General features: G+C 36.4%; 3 protein-coding genes across 3 annotated transcripts; 1 reads left to right on the plus strand and 2 right to left on the minus strand.

Annotated features, from left to right (window-relative positions):
• The first annotated feature begins 1,662 nt into the window (after positions 1–1,662).
• Positions 1,663–5,488, plus strand: cbr1l (carbonyl reductase 1-like). The gene is made up of 4 exons (XM_051680741.1): positions 1,663–2,052; positions 2,798–2,978; positions 3,072–3,195; positions 4,143–5,488. Exons 1-4 carry the CDS (start codon positions 1,773–1,775, stop codon positions 4,380–4,382), a joined length of 825 nt encoding a protein of 274 aa, XP_051536701.1. The 5' UTR covers positions 1,663–1,772; the 3' UTR covers positions 4,383–5,488.
• Positions 5,489–7,920: 2,432 nt separating this feature from the next.
• Positions 7,921–13,372, minus strand: LOC127430733 (transforming growth factor beta-1 proprotein-like). The gene is made up of 7 exons (XM_051680740.1): positions 12,745–13,372; positions 9,948–10,217; positions 9,255–9,332; positions 9,011–9,158; positions 8,741–8,891; positions 8,530–8,640; positions 7,921–8,329 (listed from the first exon to the last, which is right to left on the minus strand). The coding sequence occupies exons 1-7, from the start codon at positions 13,085–13,087 to the stop codon at positions 8,282–8,284; spliced, it is 1,149 nt and encodes a 382-aa protein (XP_051536700.1). The 5' UTR covers positions 13,088–13,372; the 3' UTR covers positions 7,921–8,281.
• Positions 13,373–15,626: 2,254 nt separating this feature from the next.
• On the minus strand, positions 15,627–19,281 carry b9d2 (B9 domain containing 2). The gene is made up of 4 exons (XM_051681165.1): positions 19,126–19,281; positions 17,429–17,524; positions 16,355–16,480; positions 15,627–16,270 (listed from the first exon to the last, which is right to left on the minus strand). The coding sequence occupies exons 2-4, from the start codon at positions 17,514–17,516 to the stop codon at positions 15,957–15,959; spliced, it is 528 nt and encodes a 175-aa protein (XP_051537125.1). The 5' UTR covers positions 17,517–17,524; positions 19,126–19,281; the 3' UTR covers positions 15,627–15,956.
• Between the last annotated feature and the right edge of the window lie 672 nt (positions 19,282–19,953).

Raw genomic sequence — 19,953 nt, forward strand, 5'->3', positions numbered from 1 at the left:
TGAATCTGTCAACACACCTATTGGCAAAATGTGCTTTACTGAGAGCAAAGGGAGAAACCATAAAGTAAGAGCTTTATTCTTTGAGAACATTATTTCTGCCACACCTGCAATCTCATACTGCAATAACCTTTTTGATAATCTAAATTGGAAACAAACATAGTCCATGCAGCAATAAATTTCCTCACAAACAAAGTTAAAGAAATATCTTTTAAATTAATCCATAACTGTTACCCTGTCAAACAATTAAAAAACAAAATCAGAACTGATATTGACACTCAGTGCTCCTTTTGTCAGAATGATACTGAAACTCCACTTCATTTATTTTGGTTGTGCAATTATACTCTGCAGCTTTGGAAATATATTAGTTTGTTTCTCAAGTAAAGTCTTGCAAGGTTTTTCTATGAATCTTAAAAGTGTTATTTTTGGATATTTTAAAGCAGATCCAAGTGCTTGCTTTGTTATAAATGTAATTCTTTTTCTATGTAAATGTTAGATTCATAAATGCAAGTTTTCAAGTAAACAGTAGACCTATTTTTTTGGTATTCTTAAAAGAGATAAAACATTATTTGATTACAATTTCACTTTCTGCCAACAAAAAGCACTTAGAACATGTCCAATTTGCACGGCCCTCAAGCTCAAGCTTACTTTAATGGATGTGTACATTTTTTTTTATTATTATTAATGCCCTCATCCTTCTTTCCTCTTTATTTACGTTCTTGTTTATTTTCCTTTTGAGTTATTATTGTTCATCTTTGTCTGTCTTCAGCTATGGTGTTTGGCTTTGTTAATTGTTTCAGTTAATTATTGTTATTCCTTCAATTGCTGTACATTACAATAATTATTGTTATGACGTCTTCTTTGCTATATTATATTGTAGGCTGAAAGCTCAAATAAAGCATTAAAAAAATAATAATAAAAATTTGTTCGGCAAGACTCTCCTCAAATTGCTGCTCCGCCATGAAATTCCCTCTAGCGCCCCTTGCGGCAACGCTGAGAATACAGCGCGCACTTGTGTTGGGTTATGAATTGCGCTCTGACACATTTCACAACGCAACGACACGTGAAATCGAGCTTGCGTAGCAAGATGCGTCTGCGTTCACGTACTTGCGTAGAGTATGTTTGGCCTATAAAACTACTTTAACAACAGATGGCAGCAAATACTTGATAAATAAATAAATAACACCAAGAGAGATTAAAATGCTTTTTGAAACTACTTCAGAGTAGTATTGAAGGCGTGTATCATTCAACACACCAGACTGATTAATGTTCACAAATAAAAGTGATTTAATTAGGTGTGTTGGTTTTAAAAGCTCTATTATTCGTCAGGGTCATGATTTGTTTTATTGTAATAAAATATTATATTCCAATATTTCCTAAACTGAAATTGTTCGTTTTTTATTAAATATTTTACTTTAATTTTACCCAATCTACTTGAATCAATTAATCACTTGAATACAGATAGCACAATATAATGTTTAGTGTAACTTGTTTTGTTTGATATATTTATTCATTTTAATTTTTAATTCAGTACCTTGTACATTAAGATTACATAAGGGTGTAATAAAACACAGGCTATCAGCAAGATAGAAACAAAGTCAGCATGACTTTACACTTTTTTTGTGTTTTTCTCCTGTCTAGAGGAGGAGCAGCCTGTTGCGTGGGCGGAAGAATTTTAGACACTTCCTGTCGAACGCTGCATCAGAGTGCCTACTCTTTATTTTGTGACTTACATTCTTTGCTTAATTGCGGACGTTGTTTGAAGAAACCCAAAAATGTCCAAAAAAGTGGCTGTTGTTACCGGGGCAAATAAGGGCATCGGACTGGCTATAGTGAAAGGGCTGTGCAAAGCAGGTTTCAAGGGAGATATTCTCCTCACTGCCCGGAATGAGAAACTGGGACAAGAGGCTGTTGCTGCACTGGGCTGCAAAAACGTAATCTTCCATCAGCTTGATATCTGTGACCAAGGGAGCTGTTCGAAACTCCGAAAGTTTCTAGAGCAGAACTACGGCGGCCTGGATGTTCTTGTTAACAACGCGGGAATGGCCTTCAAACGTTAGTTTGGAGCAAGCCATTTTTATGTACAGTTTGCCAATCTTGTACAGATTTTTTTTTTTTTTTTTTTTTTTTCAGTAATTTAAGACGTTAAATACTGACGAAATAACAAAATAGACGGTCACTAATAGTGACTGATCCTTGAATGAGTAATAGTGCCATTGATTGGACTGGCGAATTGATCGCAGTAATCTAATGTGATGTGTCTTTGAAACATTTGACATTTTAAATATTATTATATATATTATATAATATAATAGAAAAGAATATCTGCATTTCAATGAGTTAAGTATATTGCAGGGATTGCTCATCCAAAAAATGATATTATTATTTTTTCAGCATTTACTCACCCGAATGCCGTTTAATACTCGACTTTCTTTCTTCGGAGTTTCCTAGAGTGGTTTAATCCATGTATTCTGAAGCGATATGATTGATTTGGTGTGAGAAATGGACCAAAATGTAATTCTTTTTTTATTATAAATCTTGACATCAGCAGTCTCCTTGGCGTGCTCACGAAAGATGCTGCTCCTCACTTCTTCACACTTAAAACATGCGCAGAACACGCTCTCTGCAAGAAAGAAAGTCAAACGGGTTTAAGACGGCATAAGGGTGCGTAACTGATGAGAGAGTTTTGTGAACTAATCCTTTCATTGAAAATGAAGTGAAATGTTTATATAATATTATTTGTTTGCCAGCACAATAATTATTTACAGCCACAAACAAGTTTCAGTTCTCTTCTTTCTAGAGGCAGCAACAGAGCCATTTGGAGAGCAGGCTGAGGTGACCATGCGTACCAACTTTTGGGGTACACTGTGGGTGTGTCATGCTCTTCTGCCAATACTTAAACCCAATGCTCGGGTGGTTAACGTGTCCAGCTTTGTTAGCAAGAAGTCCCTTGATCAGTGCAGCCCTGAACTGCAGGCAAAGTACGAGTGAATCAGGTTTTTATGATAAGTGATAAGGTATAATAAACACCTTATTGGTTATTTATTATTGTTTTGTGTTTTACCTTTGGTCAGATTCAGAAATATACAGATGTCAGAAGAGGAGCTGTGCCTGTTGATGGGAGAGTTTGTTCAGGCTGCACAAAAAGGGGACCATGCAGCTCAGGGCTGGCCAAACAGTGCCTATGGTACCACCAAGGTAACAAACATCCTTATTTGTTCCTGAGATACAGTACTTAAAGGGATAGTTCATCCAAAAATGAAAATTCTCTCATCATTTACTCACCCTCCTGGCATCCCAGATGTGTATGACTTTCTTTGTTCTACAGAACACAAATGAAGATTTTTAGAAGAATATTTCAGCTCTGTAGGTCCGTACAATGCAAGTGAATGGGTACCAAAATTGTGAAGCTCCATAATCCACATAAAGAGAGCATAAAAGTAATCCATATGACTCCAGTGATTTAATGCATGTGTTCAGACATGATATGATAGATTTGGTTGAGAAACTGATCAATATTTACGTCATTTTTGCCATATATTCTCCTGCCTGCCCAGTAGGGGGCGATATGCACGGAGAATGGGAATAACCAAAAACAGAAGAAGGAGAAAGTGAAAGTGTAGGAAAAAGTACTTAAATATTGATCTGTTTCTCACCCTCACCCATCATATAGCTTCAGAAGATGTGGATTTACCCACCAGAGTCATCTGGAGTGCTTTAATGTTGCCCTTAAGTGGATTTTGGAGCTTTACAATTTTGGCACCCGTTCACTTGCATTCTATGGACCTACAAAGATGAGATATTCTTTAAATCTTAATTTGAGTTCAGCAGATGAAAGTCATACACATCTGGGATGGCATGAGGGTAAAATGATGAGAGAATTTTCATTTTTGGGTGCACTAACCCTTTAATTCCCTATAGTTAAAAAAAAAAAACCTGCCATAATTTAATCACCCTCGCATTGTCCCAAACCCATATGACATTCTTTCTTCTGTGGAACACAGAAGGAGATGTTTGGCAAAATGTTAGCCTCAGTCACCATTCATTTGTATGGAACAAAGATGCAATGAAAGTGAATGGTGACTCAGACTAACATTCAGTAATTTGGGACTGGCAATGAAGCAACTTGTTTCTGTCTTTTGTAGATTGGAGTGACTGTGCTTTCAAAGATCCAGGCACGAGTACTCTCTGAGACAAGGCCTGGTGATGGGATCCTCCTGAATGCTTGCTGTCCAGGATGGGTGCGGACAGACATGGCTGGACCAATGGCTACCAAGAGCCCAGAGGAAGGAGCAGAAACTCCTGTCTATCTGGCCATGCTGCCCGAAGGGGCCAAGGAACCACATGGACAGTTAGTGTGGGACAAGACTGTACAGGAATGGTAGAGTGAATAGAAAAGACCAACTCATCATTCCATCTAAACAATGTCATAATGCCATTTGATCATTTCTTTGGTTCTGAAAGTAACTGACTATTTCAAAATCATATGCAGTATCTTAATGATATATGACCTACATAACAACTTATTTCAAGACTATGAATTTACCACTTTAAAATCTTTCACACTAAAAGCAATTAAACTTTAAAAGCCTCACGTGTAGTTGCTATACGTTTCTTGAAAATATTTGCATGATGTTGCTGTATGATTTAGATCTCCATATCTGATTTTGAATATTTGTTTAGTTTAATTAAAGGTCACTTTGTTAGATTCTTTAATCTGTATGAACTTTCTTAACCCCCAATTATCTCACTGTGATAGTTCTCTAGCTTTCTTGTAAAGGAGGAAGCGGGAGCCTGATAAACAATCCACATCAGTCTTTTTATTGCACACTTTTCAGTGGCACGCACAAACGAATGCTTTTCAGCAAAACCAATAACACACACATAGACACTACTGCGTGCGTCTCTCTCCCCTCCGGCGTCCTCGACTGCCCTTTTAACCCCCTCCAGCTCTCACTGCAACACAAAACAGCTGTTAGAGGTGATTTCCCACAGGTGTCAATCCTTACCGCTCTTCCTTTCCCAGCCTCGCTCTCCACAGACGTTGCTCGGCCACGCCCACATCACCACACTCACTTTATCTCACTTTAAGATAAACAGATTGGCCTCTAATCTTTAATCTACACAAAAGATTTTACTGTCTGCACAAAATGAAACTTCATCCAATGTTCTGCAAATCTCTATACATTTTTAATTTGAGTATATAAAGAAGCTAAATATTTAGAAAGTGGAAAAACTTTTTAAACAATCATAAATTGTAGCAACTAAAACTATTAGTCAATTGCTTTCACTTTTTGTTTGCTCAAAGGTTTTTCAGGTAATGTCATCTCATCTGCATATTTTTAGATACCTAAAGCAATAGTTGTGAAGTATTCTACTTGACTGTATTGGACAAAATAGACATTTATGCCCTGCAATTCTATCTAGAACTTTAATCTATACCCGTCTCACCACTGACCATAATATACATGAACTAGAACCACTAAAGTTATGCAAGCTTTTGTCCTGTTTGTGAAGTCTGTGGTCTTAGAAAGCCAGCCAAAGTCATTATATATCTGTAATAAACAAATTCAGCTTTAAGTTGTCTTAAAAGAATCAATTATCATTGCAGAGAAAGCTAAATTTGTAGAACATTGTGTGATGTTCTACCATCTTGATAATGCTGATAAAAAACAGTTCTCTGGAGTTGAAGATATTTAGGCTGGATGAATAGAGGACTTGATGTGTTGATTAGAAGTGTTGGCATTTCCTTAGAAAAGGAAGGTGGCAATCACTGATGGTATGGAGAAATCATATTTTGATGATGATGATGAAATTTCACATTTTTGTAGACACAATTATGGTGTGGCTTCTCAGCTTGAAGTATAATGGCATTCTGTAGATTTGTGGAATGGTTTTCCCTCAGCTCAAATGTAATGCCTAAGTGACCAACACATCCAGTTTTGGCAGCAAGCACTCTCTTAAGCAGTGCAGTCCGAAATAAAGGGAATGTATGGTCATTAACAGTGCATACCTCAGTTTAAAGGAATAGTTCATCCAAAAATGAAAATTTTCTCATCATTTACTCACCCTCATGCCATCCCAGATATGGATGACTTACTTTCTTCTGCTGAACTCAAATGAAGATTTTTAGAAGATTTTTTCAGCTTTGTCGGTCCATACAATGCAAGTGAATGGTTGCCAAAATTTTGAAGCTCCAAAATCCACATAAGGGCAACATTAAAGTGCTCCAGATGACTCTGGTGGTTTAATCCATATCTTTTGAAGTGATATGATAGGTGTGGGTGAGAAACAGAACAATATTTAAATCTATTAAGTATTTCTTTTTTTTTCTTTTTCTTTTTTTTTTTTTTTTACAATAAATGCTCCTCCCTGCTCAGTCAGTCTACACTTCTTTTTCACTTTTACATTCTGCTTCTGTTTTTGGTGATTCATATCACCCCCTACTGGGCAGGGAGGAGAATTTATGATAAAAAATGACTTAAATATTGATCTGTTTCTTACCCACACCTATCATATCTTGTCTGAACACATGGATTTAACCTCTGGAGTCATATGGATTACTTTTATGCTCCAAAATTTTGGAGCTTCAAAATTTTGGCACCCATTCACTTGCACTGTGAGGACCTACAGAGTTGAGATATATATATATATTTTTAATCTTCATTTGTGTTCTGCAGAAGAAAGAAAGCATATACATCTGGGATGCCAGGAGGGTGAGTAAATCATGAGAGAATTTTCATTTTTGGGTGAAATGTCATTCACATCAAGGACTGCATTGTGTAAATGAATTCACTCAGTGAGTTAGATCATTTGCCAGTTTAATAATCAGTGACTAAAATTTTTTTTTATATGGCATAATCAGTCAGAAAATCATTCATTATCAAACAGAAACATGTCGTATTATTCATATTTTGCACGGGTTGTAAATGTGAGGGGAAAGACTGTGCATGTGATACTCAGTCGTTCCACTAGAGTGCATCATAGGACTAACATTTCAAGAAAATCCTCCATTGATTCCACTACTGTTGTTTCTTAATAGGTTATAAGCCAAACTATCTTAATTATAAGCCTTTTTCATGGCTAAGTGATGTAGTCAAGTCATGTTTTTAATACTGGGATGTTTTATTCTCCTCTTGTAGTTTCATTTTGTTATTTAGGCCTCTTCATTCATCCGAATGTAAACGGAGATAAAGAGAATCCATCTTGATTAACCAACTGTTATTCTCCAATTCATTATATTTTCAGTATGTGCATAAAATAATATGCCGTAATCAAGTAGACAGCATACAAACAATTACAGTAACCTTTTTAATTAATTTCCTTCATAACATTAGACAACAAAAGCCTTGCCAGCTGTGTAGTCACAAGAAAATTGGCTGTCAGGAAGTTTTCTTTCCTGAACACCTGTAACAAATCGAGACTGTTGAACATTTAATACAGTAAACAGATCACAATTGTGCAGCAGGACAACTGAATTTGCGGACAACAGAACAGAGTCAGATAACAGTTAGTGGCAGTGGTAGCTCAGCGGTTAAGGCTCTGGGTTACTGATCAGAAGGTCGGGGGTTCAAGCCCCAGCACTGCCAAGATGCCACTGTTGGGCCCTTGAGCAAGGCCCTTAACCCTATCTGCTCCAGGGGCGCCGTATCATGGCTGACCCTGCACTCTGACCCCAGCCTAGCTGGGATATGTGAAAAAGAAGAATTTCACCGTATATGTGCAAAATGTATAATGTGTGATAAATAAAGAAAATTATATATTAAATTATTAATTAATTATAACAAAATTTGGGGGGCGTATATAATTATATTTTGGCAAGCATAAAAAAGGGACAAGGAGGTTTTTAATGGTCTTTTTCTCTGCCAACAGCTTAACAGATGAAATCAGGACAGGCAACAAACAACCAGTTAAAGCAATGCATTTTGTTGACCTATAATTACAGTGCATTTATTAATGATGGTGCTCTTAGTCATAATTTGAGAGACATCAGCTAAATAACACATTCACTGGCATCGATACATACAAAAATAAAAATAAACAAAAGACTATATCCCTTTTATGACAACATGTACACCATATGTAAATTGTTATTTACATAATAAATGTAAAAAATGTATAAAAACTGTTTTAAAAAAAGTGTGAAATATGACAAATTGACACATAATAGGAAGGAAACTAGATTTTCCTCAAATAAATATTCACAAATGTTTCCCTCACCCAAGATATTACAGGTTATAAATGTTCTTCTCTTGATCATCAGGACCAAATAAAAATTATGCCCTCAGCAACACTTGCAGGTCTTCACAATCATATTTGACAACCGTTCTACCTAAGGAAAGTTCCATTGAGCATTAGTATTTATTTATTTATGGCAGGGTACTACTTTTAAAAACATAATATTAAGTGACTTGTCATAACATAGCATACTCTTATGTTGACCACTAACAAAGGTAACTTACACAATTATTTAATATTACTTTAATGCCACAGAAATGGGGAAAAAACACAGGGGAAAAAAATAATACTGACCTTATGTTGCCTCCCCACAAAGTAAAGGATGGGCAATGGATCTAGAACCTGTGGTACACAGCAAGGTTGGGCTGAGGCACCAGGATTATGATGCCTATACAGTGCAAGTACCTGTGGTAGCCAGGTTAACAATTTCAGACAATATCAGACCCATATTTTCTAAGTGGTCCAAAAGTGAAATATGTTTAGAAGCATCTGTCCTAACTGGTACCTGTGAGTACTTATTTTCTGAAGTCCAGACATAGGAACAAGAGCCAGTACAATAGTTGGCATAGTAACCAGAGGGTTCATGTATCCACTTCCAGCCCAGGTCTTTGCGAAAGTCAATATACAGGCTTCTCACACAGCAGCCGTCAGACTTTCTGCATGAAGAAGGCTAATTTATGACACAGTGATGCCCTTGATATGTAACAACACATTTATGCACAATATGAATTTGTCTGATGATGATTTAATTATCATGTAGTCATAAAAGGCTCACTCAGTACAAACTCCATCTGTTTCAGCTTGCCGCTTTCTGCGGGATTTCAAATTACTGTGACCCTCAACAGGAAGTGACATCACCAGAATGTGGGGCCTTGGCACTTGGCTAGCTAGGTTTTCTTTATCGCCTCTTTGACCAGCCAAACCTGCATTGAAAATTTGCGATATTAGCTTGTTCCATCATTTGATTACTTTCATTTGGTAAGACATAATTAAAAATATTGTAACTTTTTATCACTAACCTGCTATTGTGAATTGAAAATCAGACTGAGGCTTATCACAACCACAGTGCAACTTCACCTGAAATCCTTGTTCCTCCTCTATGATTTCAATTTTTGAGAAAGATTAATTAATCATTTATGCATTGTATATACAGTGGTGTTTAAAAAAAAAAAAATAAAAAGAAAGTCCACATTGAATATCAGGGATTCAAAATCTAACTTGTAGCTCGAAATAAACACTTTTTTTTTTTTTTAGGATTTTGAAAAATGTAACAAAGAAGTTTTGGGGGAAAAAGAGCATTTTTTTTTTTACATTGACCATGTTAACTCAAAAGGGCAGATTTTCTTGCTTCCATTGATGCTCTTTGAAAAATTCTCAAATTATGCTGGGATAGCATGGATCATCAGATTTTGCACAGACTTGTGGAGTCTATCTCATCTCATATGTATGCTGTCATTAAAAGCAAAAGGAAAAATATTCTGATATTTTTACGTTTTCAATAAAATGTTATGCTGAAAAACTATTTGTTATGAAAAAAGTGGACTCAGACTCTTGAAAGGCATTGTATGTTTTCAGTTAAATAATATGAAATTTAAATGATCATTTGAAGCTTTTATAATGCAGTTCACTGGATGCATAAACAAGCTCTTCTCCATATCAGACCTCTAGTACCCACTGGCACTGTTGATCTTAGAAGTAGCATGAATTCTCACCTGGCTTCACCAACCAGTCCTTCAAGGTCTTAGTCACATCAAAGGACAGCCACTTGTTGGCCAGTTCATTGGAAATGTAGCGTGATCCCAGGTAGTGAGCCATGTCCCCAGTGCCATGGTACATCTCCAGTCTCTGCTCGGAACCAGGAGCTATTTTTGGATCCTTGATGCGCAGACGGAGCTCTGCCTGGGTGATCATGCGCTCTGAACCCAATGTGAGCTTCATCTCTGTGATGTTGAACCATAAGAGCTTTTCTGGGTTGTCAAACACTGTTGATGAGATGCACAACAAAAATGTAAAAAATAAAATAAAAATTATATATATATATATATATATATATATATATATATATATATATATATATATATATATATATATATATATATATTAGTGGTGTAATGGTACATGTATTCGTCCTGAACCGTCGCGGTACTGACGTCACGGTTCTGTGCATAAAGTCAGACAAAGAATGCATTCGAGTCAGTCACAGCGATCCACACTCCAATCCAGAAGGCGGTGCGCGCAGTAATGCAACACTGTTTGTTAACCGCCACAACAGGAAAAAGAGCCGAAGAAGAAGAGACCATCTATGCACCAACCCAAAACAACAATGGCTTCTCCTAATGCACAAGTTTTATTTTTCATTATTCTATTTATTTTTTTACTTTTATATCACAACAGATGCTTTTCAGTTTTTTACCTGATTGTGACCAGATACCTTTTATTTTTTATCAACCCTACAAAAAAATATGACCTATGCAAGAGTGCATTCTGTTTACTGCTTAGTGCTTAATACACTAAAGGAGGCTGTACTGTACCAACTTCCTCAGGGGGGACTAAATGCCCCTAGGTGGAACAAACTGTAATTTGCACTACTGTCTGTTCAAAATAAATGAAAAAAAAACCTAGCATTTGGGATTTGTTGCTTTTTCCTGTTTACTGAACTCGTGACCCCAAAACCAAGGTAAGTACCGAACTGTGACTTCTGTGTACCGTTAAACCCCCAATATATATATATAATGTGTGTGTCTGGAAACATGCATGTACAGTGTGTACTTACAACAACAGGGCCTTGCATTTAGGAACCAATTTAATATCTGCTGAATCATGCTTTTCAAAAGTTATTAGTTTACATTAACACTGTACATAAATTCAGTAATAAGCAATGAACAATTCCAGCTTGTTTGAATTTTGAATGAAAGTGGCAACCTTGTTGTTTTTGCGAGTCTGATTCAGTAGGGGCTTGTCAGCGCAACTCCAACTGTACAGGCAACAAACCAACAGCTGTTCAAAGATAGGACGGAGCAGAGTGAAGGGTCCTCGAGAGTTTCACACTACATTTACCTTGACACTGCATCATAAAAACCCAGCATTTATGGCTAGAGATGCTAAAAACCAGTAAAACGCAATGCAATGACAGTACGTTGCTCAAAAAGTATTTTCTGATGCGTGTGTACAGACAGACAGGTTGGAAGAATGCGTCATGTGAGAACAGCCCAAATCTAACTCAGATAGACTGACAAACTCATTTGCAAAGGGGAGTATTCAATTATATGAAATAAACCAAAAAATATGTTGACTTCTAAAGCCTGTTTTTGTTTTGTCTAATTATTTTACTCATCTGCCACAATGTAATGTCTTTGAATTATCTGAATGATTAAAGGTATCATATTATATGCTGAATTATAGTTAATTTACTTATTATATATTGAAATATCTTTATTTGGGGGCCTTTTCCAACAAATATTGATGTATGTGATTAATTGTGATTGATTTATTGGCATATCATTCATTCTATGAAACTTTTTAATCAATGACAGCACTTGTTTACATAATTGTAAAGGTTAAGGCCTTTGCACACCAAGCGTGAATTTTTGCCATGATTTCTCACTGCAATTAACATTTTGAATTGAAACAATGGATTCCAAACGAGCCATTTACACCTGCAGCAAACATTCACACCGACAAAGCAAGTTTTTCTTTTTATGATGAGATATTTTTCTAAAAAATCTTTGCTGTGTTATGCAGAAGAAAGAAAGTCATACACATATGGGATGGCATGAGGTTAAGTAAATGATTTTTTGGGGGTGAACTGTTCCTTTAAAGTTATAATAAATATTAATAATAATGCTATAATTTAAAAGATTTTGCATCCTTATATAACTTCAATGTAGTTTCAGCAACTTGTAGTGCTAACTCCTTTTTCAAAAATGTTGCTTAACTTTAGTTGTGCTGCTTGATGAGCAGCTTGAAGTTTGGCAAGCTACAGTTTCAAAGCAGCTACCCAAACATCATTGGTGCTTAATGTGTGCTGTATCAGGAGGACACAATCTAAGAATTTTAGATGCTAAATATGAGTGGCTTATCAGACAGACAAAAAAAATAAATAAAAATACAGGTGAAGAAAATAGTGAGATGTGTTGGAGGCATGAAAAACATCCAAGAGGGTGACTTTTGTCATTGCCAAGTTCAATTCAGATAACGAACACCAAAACATTCCCATATAAGTCAAACCAGGGCTGTTGCCAATGTCTAAATATGGTTTTAAGAGACAAAAATAAATTGAGGAATGTCTGGAGTTCAGTGATACACCATTCAACTTTACAAAGGCACTCTCAATCCAGTATTTGAGTCACTCATTAGCATTCTCTAAGCCGCCCCCCTTCCTGTTTGTGGTTAGATCATCTGCACACACCCTCCATTCTCTAAGGAAATCATCAGGCATATACCTTTAAGCTGCTAAATCTAAGTATTTGTAGTCAACAAATTACATGCACCAGTAGAAAGGCTACTCACTCTGTTTCATCGTGAATTTGTGAACTTCTTTAGCATAGTATTCAGCCTCTGTTGATTCTTCTACAGGCGAGAGTACAGGATCAGTGGTCTGCTCTTCACTTAGCTCCACGGTAGAGTTGTAGACTGATATGAGTTCTACAGGAATGTTTTCTGCCTCTGCTTCATCATCCAATTCTGGTTCCTTATGTAATCGCAACTTGCTGAGGATCTGCCCTCGAATAGCTTCAATGCGCTTTCTCTTTATCAGTTCCAAATCTAGAGGATTGCAAGTTGATAAGGCTCCACTATAGTGCACAAATCCAAGCAGGCATTGGAGTATTAGTAATAAACTCTCTGCCCTCATGGTCCACGTTGCAGGATTTTATGTTCAGTCTTTGAGAGTGGTAATGGATGTTTAAAGGACTTATTAAGCCCCAATAGATCTGAAAAACACAAAACTCACCACTGAAGTCAGAGGTTCAGCCACACAATAAATGTCCTCGCGAGTTACCACGTGTCACATTTATAATTCATAGTTCCCATTCCATAACCTCAACAATTTCTTATATTGGAGGTTCAAAGTAACATCAGTTATTTTGTTCTGCCTTCCCCTTGTTTGGTAAACTCTAGCTTTGCTCTCAACTCAAGTAATGACAAAAGAGGAAAAGGAAGAAGCACAGTTTAACCAAATGACACAATACTTCCTTTGCAGCACAGTAGTTTCCCTTCCAGATTTAGCCTAACACTGGACAATAAATGAGGCAAAGGGTTAGAGTATCCTACTTTGTCAAGATAGACTTAGATGTTGACTTGACAAAGCCTTGACTTACAGTTTAAACTAATAAAATACAAAAATAAAAATAAAAATAGGTTTGAAAGTTACAGACAGATGACAGACAGGCAGGCAGACAGACAGATCTAAGAAAGAAAGAACAAAGAAAGAAAACAAAGGCAAGAAAAATAGTGCAAGAGAGAGACAGTTAAAACAGATTAAAGGCCTTGTTTACGTTTAAATTTTTTGACAGTTGGAGTTTGAATATTCTTGCCCATTTGAACATTATGTTAATTGTAATGTAATGTAAAACAGTAACTGACCCTTCGCTAAGCCCCGCCTTAAAAGCACTTTTGACCAATCGTGTCTTAGCAAACTGTTGGCCTGCCGCCATTACTCTGACACGCGTTTGCTATTTTGCAATGATAGCCAAATGAGAGTAATGTGTGTTTGAGTACTTTTTAGCGGGATTTTATTTAAATAAAAAAATTGTAAACATGTTGTTGCCGGGTCATTTGTAAAAGTGACACGAGTTACCCAGCGAGGATACCCGCAGTGTTTTTCTTTCTTATTTTAAAATAATCTTTAAATAAATCTGGAGAAGAGCATGTTATGGATTAAACTGTGTCAGCCCTCATTCCCAAATGAACATATAACATCTGCAACCACACCTATGTTTGCTCCAAGTTAAATTAAAGCTAATAACTAAACGTTAATTCATATAGGCCTATGTACTGATTCGAGTCATAGTAGAAGTGATAGTAAATAAACAGTTAACCGCATCAAAATGAGTGAGTTATGAGACGCTATAAACGGCTCTGTTCACTTACGCTAATGTTATTAGATGTGCAATCGCTATTAAATGAAGTTTTTCACTTTTTAAGTTACTAATAATCGTTTGCTTTGATTCTGATTCAGAATACAGTTTTTAATCAAATCACTGTATTTCAATTACTAAAAACTTCAGATAAATATGCATTACAATGCCACTCTTCATACCAGCAAATGTAAAATAATAATAATATATATATATATATATATTATCCATTCCGTTAATGAGAATATTTTGCCAAAAACGCGTCGTTCACTCTATCTCCAGTCTCCCATTCATTCCAATGGGGAGTTCTGCAAAGCTTGTTAGAGCGAGCAACCGTAACTAAAGGGGGCAAAACTAAGCGAAAGGTAAATTTAGAAAAGCAATAGCAACCCAGGTCATAACAGCCTGAAGGTATGTGCCAAGTTTAGTGGATGTACTTTCAAAGGAGTTAAAGTCAGAAATTTTGGTCTTGGTTTAGGGATTTAAAAAAAAATCTTAAATCATGTCTGTAGAATAACAATATGTTGGCGTTAAGCCAACATAATTAGCAGAGGCACCTAAATATTAGGAAAGCTGCACACTTGTCGACATAAACCTTCACTTACGTAGATGTGCACCCTTCATCTCTCTCTATATTTATACATAAAAGTTTATTTGTCCTTCACCAGCATTTGAGATGAAGTGAGGAACCAGACACGTAAGACACAAAGCAACAGACTAAGATACTCAATCTCCATTTGAAACCCATTTTGAAAAAGGTTGTCAACAGTTTTTTTTTTTTTTTCCATTAAAGAGTTTGCTCACTGTCTAAAAGCACAGACAATGCTGATGTAGCTTTTGTTCTATGTTCTAAACTTGCTCAACATGACTCACTAGTAACCCACTTGTTAAAAAATCTGAATACTCTTTTAAACATTGTTCCTCTCTCTTACTCTGAATCAATGCATGATGAGCCATGTAAGCATTTTGTCTTCAGCCTCACTAAAGCAGTTAGAAACTCCACTCAGGAAATGAGCAAAAGGCAACAATGTAGATTTTCTGCAGACTATCAAAGTGTTGATTCTCATTATCTCTAAAACACAGAGCCTGCTAAAGCAAGATTTGACGAGACATAGGTGAAACAAAAACAGCAGAAATATGGACTGATAAGGATCATAGGATGTGGTTTGATAAATTATGCACTTACAAAAAAATAGAAGTACAGAGGTCATCCCAATGGTTGAGGTTGTTGAAAGGTTTTCATGTTATGTACCCTACAATCAGACCGTTGCATGAGAAACTATTCAAAATGTATGGTTCAGAAATGATCCACCTTTGAAAACTGTTTAATTGAATTGACAAAAAACATCTATATAAACAAAACAAAAAACACACATACATTTTTATAAAATGTGCAAAGTGTACAAAAAGTGTACAAAAAATAAAAAAGTATATGCTTGATGTCAAAAATACACATACAGTCATACAAATTCAGCACTCACTCAAATTTTGTTAATCATCATAGCATCCTATACACTATAACTTTGCATTATGATAATCACATACACCATGTTAGTACATCCATCCAATATAACAAAACTTTTTATCCACTCCATAACACTTCTTTGATCTGCACTGAAATATGTAACAATCTACGATCCATTCTCAACTCTCCACACCATATCGCTCAAAGTGCCGCAGAATGATGCACAGCTCTAATTCTACTGTTCCCATGGCAACAGTGTGGAGCCTGTATCTGTCTGCACCACTGTAAATGAGATCTGGAGAGCGCAGCTGTGGTCCTCCACCAACAAAAATCTGAGAAAGTTGATCCTGCCAGGATCCCAGTGGTCGCCATGTCACACACTGCAGACGATGCTGTCCTGGGCTTGACGGTACATGGCAATAACCATAACCATATAGCTGGCATCGCCCAAAGGAGTCCTGATGCCACACTTGAAGATGAAGCTTTGGCCATCCTAGAGGCAGAGCAGACATCCAATATTTTTTTTTATCAAAATTGATCCCAAATGCTGCCAAAGACAGAAACATTAGACAAATACCTTGTAGGCCCTTAGTGGTATAGTGCAAATCAATGGGATGACTCCAGTATGCCATATCCCCTGTTTGAGGCATGTCCACTTGAGTCTGGCCTTCCTTTAGACCAGAAAGAAGTCTCCATGCTCCTCCTGATTAGCAGTTAAAAGGTTTTTTAGTTATTATTTAGCTGTTATTCAGATTAAAGCATACCTCTACTTCATAGTACTATGTACTATGAGCTTGTGTAAAGAAGTTAAAGGGATAGTTCACCCAAAAATGACATCTGGCATCCCAGATGTGTATGACTTTCTTTCTTCTACAGAGCACAAATGAAGATTTTTTGAAGAATATTTCAGCTCTGTAGGTCCTCACATGCAAGTGAATGGGTTCCAAAATTTCAAAGCTTGAAAATCCACATAAAGGGAACACAAAAGTAATCCATATGACTCCAGTGGTTAAATCCATGTTTTCAGACATGATATGATAGGTGTGGGTGAGAAATGGGTCAATATTTAAGTAATGTTTTTACCATAAATTCTCCTCCTTGCCCAGTAGGGGGTGATATGCATGAAGAATTTGAATCACCAAAAACAGGAGGAGGAGAAAGTGAAAGTGGAGATTGACTGAGCAGGGAGGAGAATTTATGGTAGAAAAGGACTTAAATATTGCTCTCTTTCTCACCCACACCTATCATATTGCTTCAGAAGATATGGATTTAACCACCAGAGTCATCTAGAGTACTTTTCTGTTGCCCAAAATTTTGACACCCATTCACTTGCATTGTATGGACCTACAGAGCTGAAATATTCTACTAAAAATCTTTGTTTGTGTTCTGCAGAAGAAAGAAGGTCATACACATCTTGGATGGCATGAGGGTGAGTAAATGATGAGAGAATTTTCATTTTTGCTAAAAAGAAATATAGAGTAAATGACTGAATTGAATGAAGTTTCAGTTTGATTGTGCTTTATCCCAGCTGTTTCAATGGTCTTTAAAACCAGTTTTTGTGATCCCCCTTATTCTCCTGTATACTGTATGTTCACTCTTTGAAACTTGTCTGAAAATGGAACAGTCTGTATAAAATATTTGAAAAGGATACCTGTATGTACACCCCACTTGCAGAAGAGGCTGCTCTGTGGGAAACCGCTGGCCCCAGTGATCTGTCCAATAATATGCAACTCTGCCATAAGAAGTCCTAAAACAGTTAGATACTAGTTAGATACTACAATTTGTAAAATGTTAGTTTGCAGATCTAATAAGTCCATCAGTTCACATTGTCACATAGGTTAAACATCTTCATATAGGCCTACTTGTATTGCACAAGGCATATTTTACTATTCATGGGTCAATGACATGATACTCATTTTTTTTTAATCTATTAAGTTATTCAAAAATATATTCACACAAAACAATTACTTGAATACACCTCTTCTATGGTTTTATTTACTTATATTCTTCTTTTGATATAAAATACTGAGTTAAAAATCATTTTTATATTTTTTCTGGGGCTTAAAGTTGCACCCAGTAAGTTTTTATTCATGTCATCTTGGACTTACACTGACACCTAGGGACGTGGATGCAGCATCATTCAAACACATTATGTTTCAGTTTCTGATGCCATTGTAAAAAATTCAATCACTGTAAAGGCCTGAGTATACTTCTATTGTCCACGTTGCTAATCGCTCCGCGCACAGTATGCTTGACGCATATTCCGTCATCAGCACAGTCTGCGCAGCCTGACCGCACACGGACCATATTTTATTGACATATAGATGAGGCCCTCGTCTTTGCACATCGTCGCCGTATGCGCCGGCCATTGACTGTACTAAAGAGTATCATAAAGAAGCTATAGTGGGCATGCGTCGAAGGTGTTCATATTCGCTCGTGGTCAGAAAAGTGGTCGACCGGGCGTGATCCGATACGGAATGCACAGAAATGAAGTACACCCAGGCCTTAAACCATGATGAATTGAATCCATGAGTAAAAGTGTCCAATAACAGGGTTGTTAATGTGATTAAGCGAGAAGTTTTTTGCTGGCAGCCCCCATGGGAGGACCCTCTCCATGTAGAAAAAGGCAGCATTTATAAGGTTACTGAAATGACTGGAGTCTTCATATTATGTGAGTGCTCATGGTTTTATACATGTTTCAAATAATTTTTTGAGGAGTAAAAGTGATTTAATGAGGGACAAAATCAATGAGTGCACCTTCAAAGTAAAACATGTAATGTGGTGTAACCATCTGAAGATAATAAAATTAAAAAAGACAAAGTGTTATTTTTACATTTTCTTTAAAACATTATTAATATTTTAAAAACCTACATGTGGTGTAACCAACATGTTGGTTGCCATTTTTTGTCATGTGACAAAAAAAAAAAATAATAATAAAAAAATTAAATAAAAAATAAAACAGAGAAGACCCATTCTTAGGTCCCTCAATACTGTGTGCAGTTAAAACTAGTTTTGTTTAGATCATATGGAGTAACCGTGATGTATCTTCTGATATTCTTGACTCAAAAATTCATGGTATGCAGCAATATCATTTAATAACCAGCAATTACTTTTGCATAATGTATTGTTTTTGTGATGAGTGCACTTCGACTGTACATGAAACTGCAGCAGCTACAAGTACACATTCAAACTCTTAATTAGCGTCGAAAACAACTGCTTCATGTAGCAGGTGCTCTTTAGGTGCACTAACACAGCTAACATTAATATTATTATTTTTTAAGAATAGTCAGAATAGCTAACGCTAGCCATTTAACAAATTAAAACGCCTGAAGAAAGTAGAATACTTACAATGTACTCCGCGTATCACAGTCAATCAGTTCATTGATCAGCGACACTGGTCAAATTTAAATGCGAAATTAGTTCTAATGCTAATCCATTTGTAACCGTGTTTTTTAACTGTTTACAGCGCCTTCTTGTCGTCAAGGTTGTAATTTCCTTAGCAACACTTCCTCATGCTCTTTGTTGCAGGAGATTTTTGCCTTGAAAATAATTTTTACTGCCATCCAGCGCCAGGTGCTTGCATTACACTGCAAGCCCACAGGAGTAATCACCATTGCGGTTCCTTGATAATATTGATGTCAAATTCATATTTCTGCTCCAATCTCATTTTTGAGCTCATGGATTATTTCCTTGTAATGTTGCAGGTCACGTACAGACACACTGGACTTTTTACACAATACAATCACTTAAATGTTGGATGTGGAATTCAGTTTTTAATTTTTACCTTCCATTGTAGATGATCGTGCGTTATATTAAAATGTGTGGCTGACATGATATTTCAAGCACTAACAAATCGCATCATTACACTATGCATGCAGTATGACATCATATGGAACGAATAGACTAGAGACTACATTTTATATAGGGTAGACTGAGCACACATTATGCTTTTGCCATAGGCCTACTGTACATGTACTGACCAGAATAAACATACCATTTGTTCACATGAGATTTTTATCAAAAACTTTGCAAGCTTTGGCAAATATAATAAACTTCAAATTGTTTTTCAACTAGTTCTTCTTCAGATCATAGGCGGAGCATGTGTAAGGCTGGGCAAGGCTTAGTCTTCCCCTGGCCATGGGCATGATGTTATTAATGCTTATGAGGTATTGATCG

The sequence above is a fragment of the Myxocyprinus asiaticus genome, chromosome 40, assembly GCF_019703515.2.
Source record: "Myxocyprinus asiaticus isolate MX2 ecotype Aquarium Trade chromosome 40, UBuf_Myxa_2, whole genome shotgun sequence".
NCBI classification, from domain to species: domain Eukaryota; kingdom Metazoa; phylum Chordata; class Actinopteri; order Cypriniformes; family Catostomidae; genus Myxocyprinus; species Myxocyprinus asiaticus.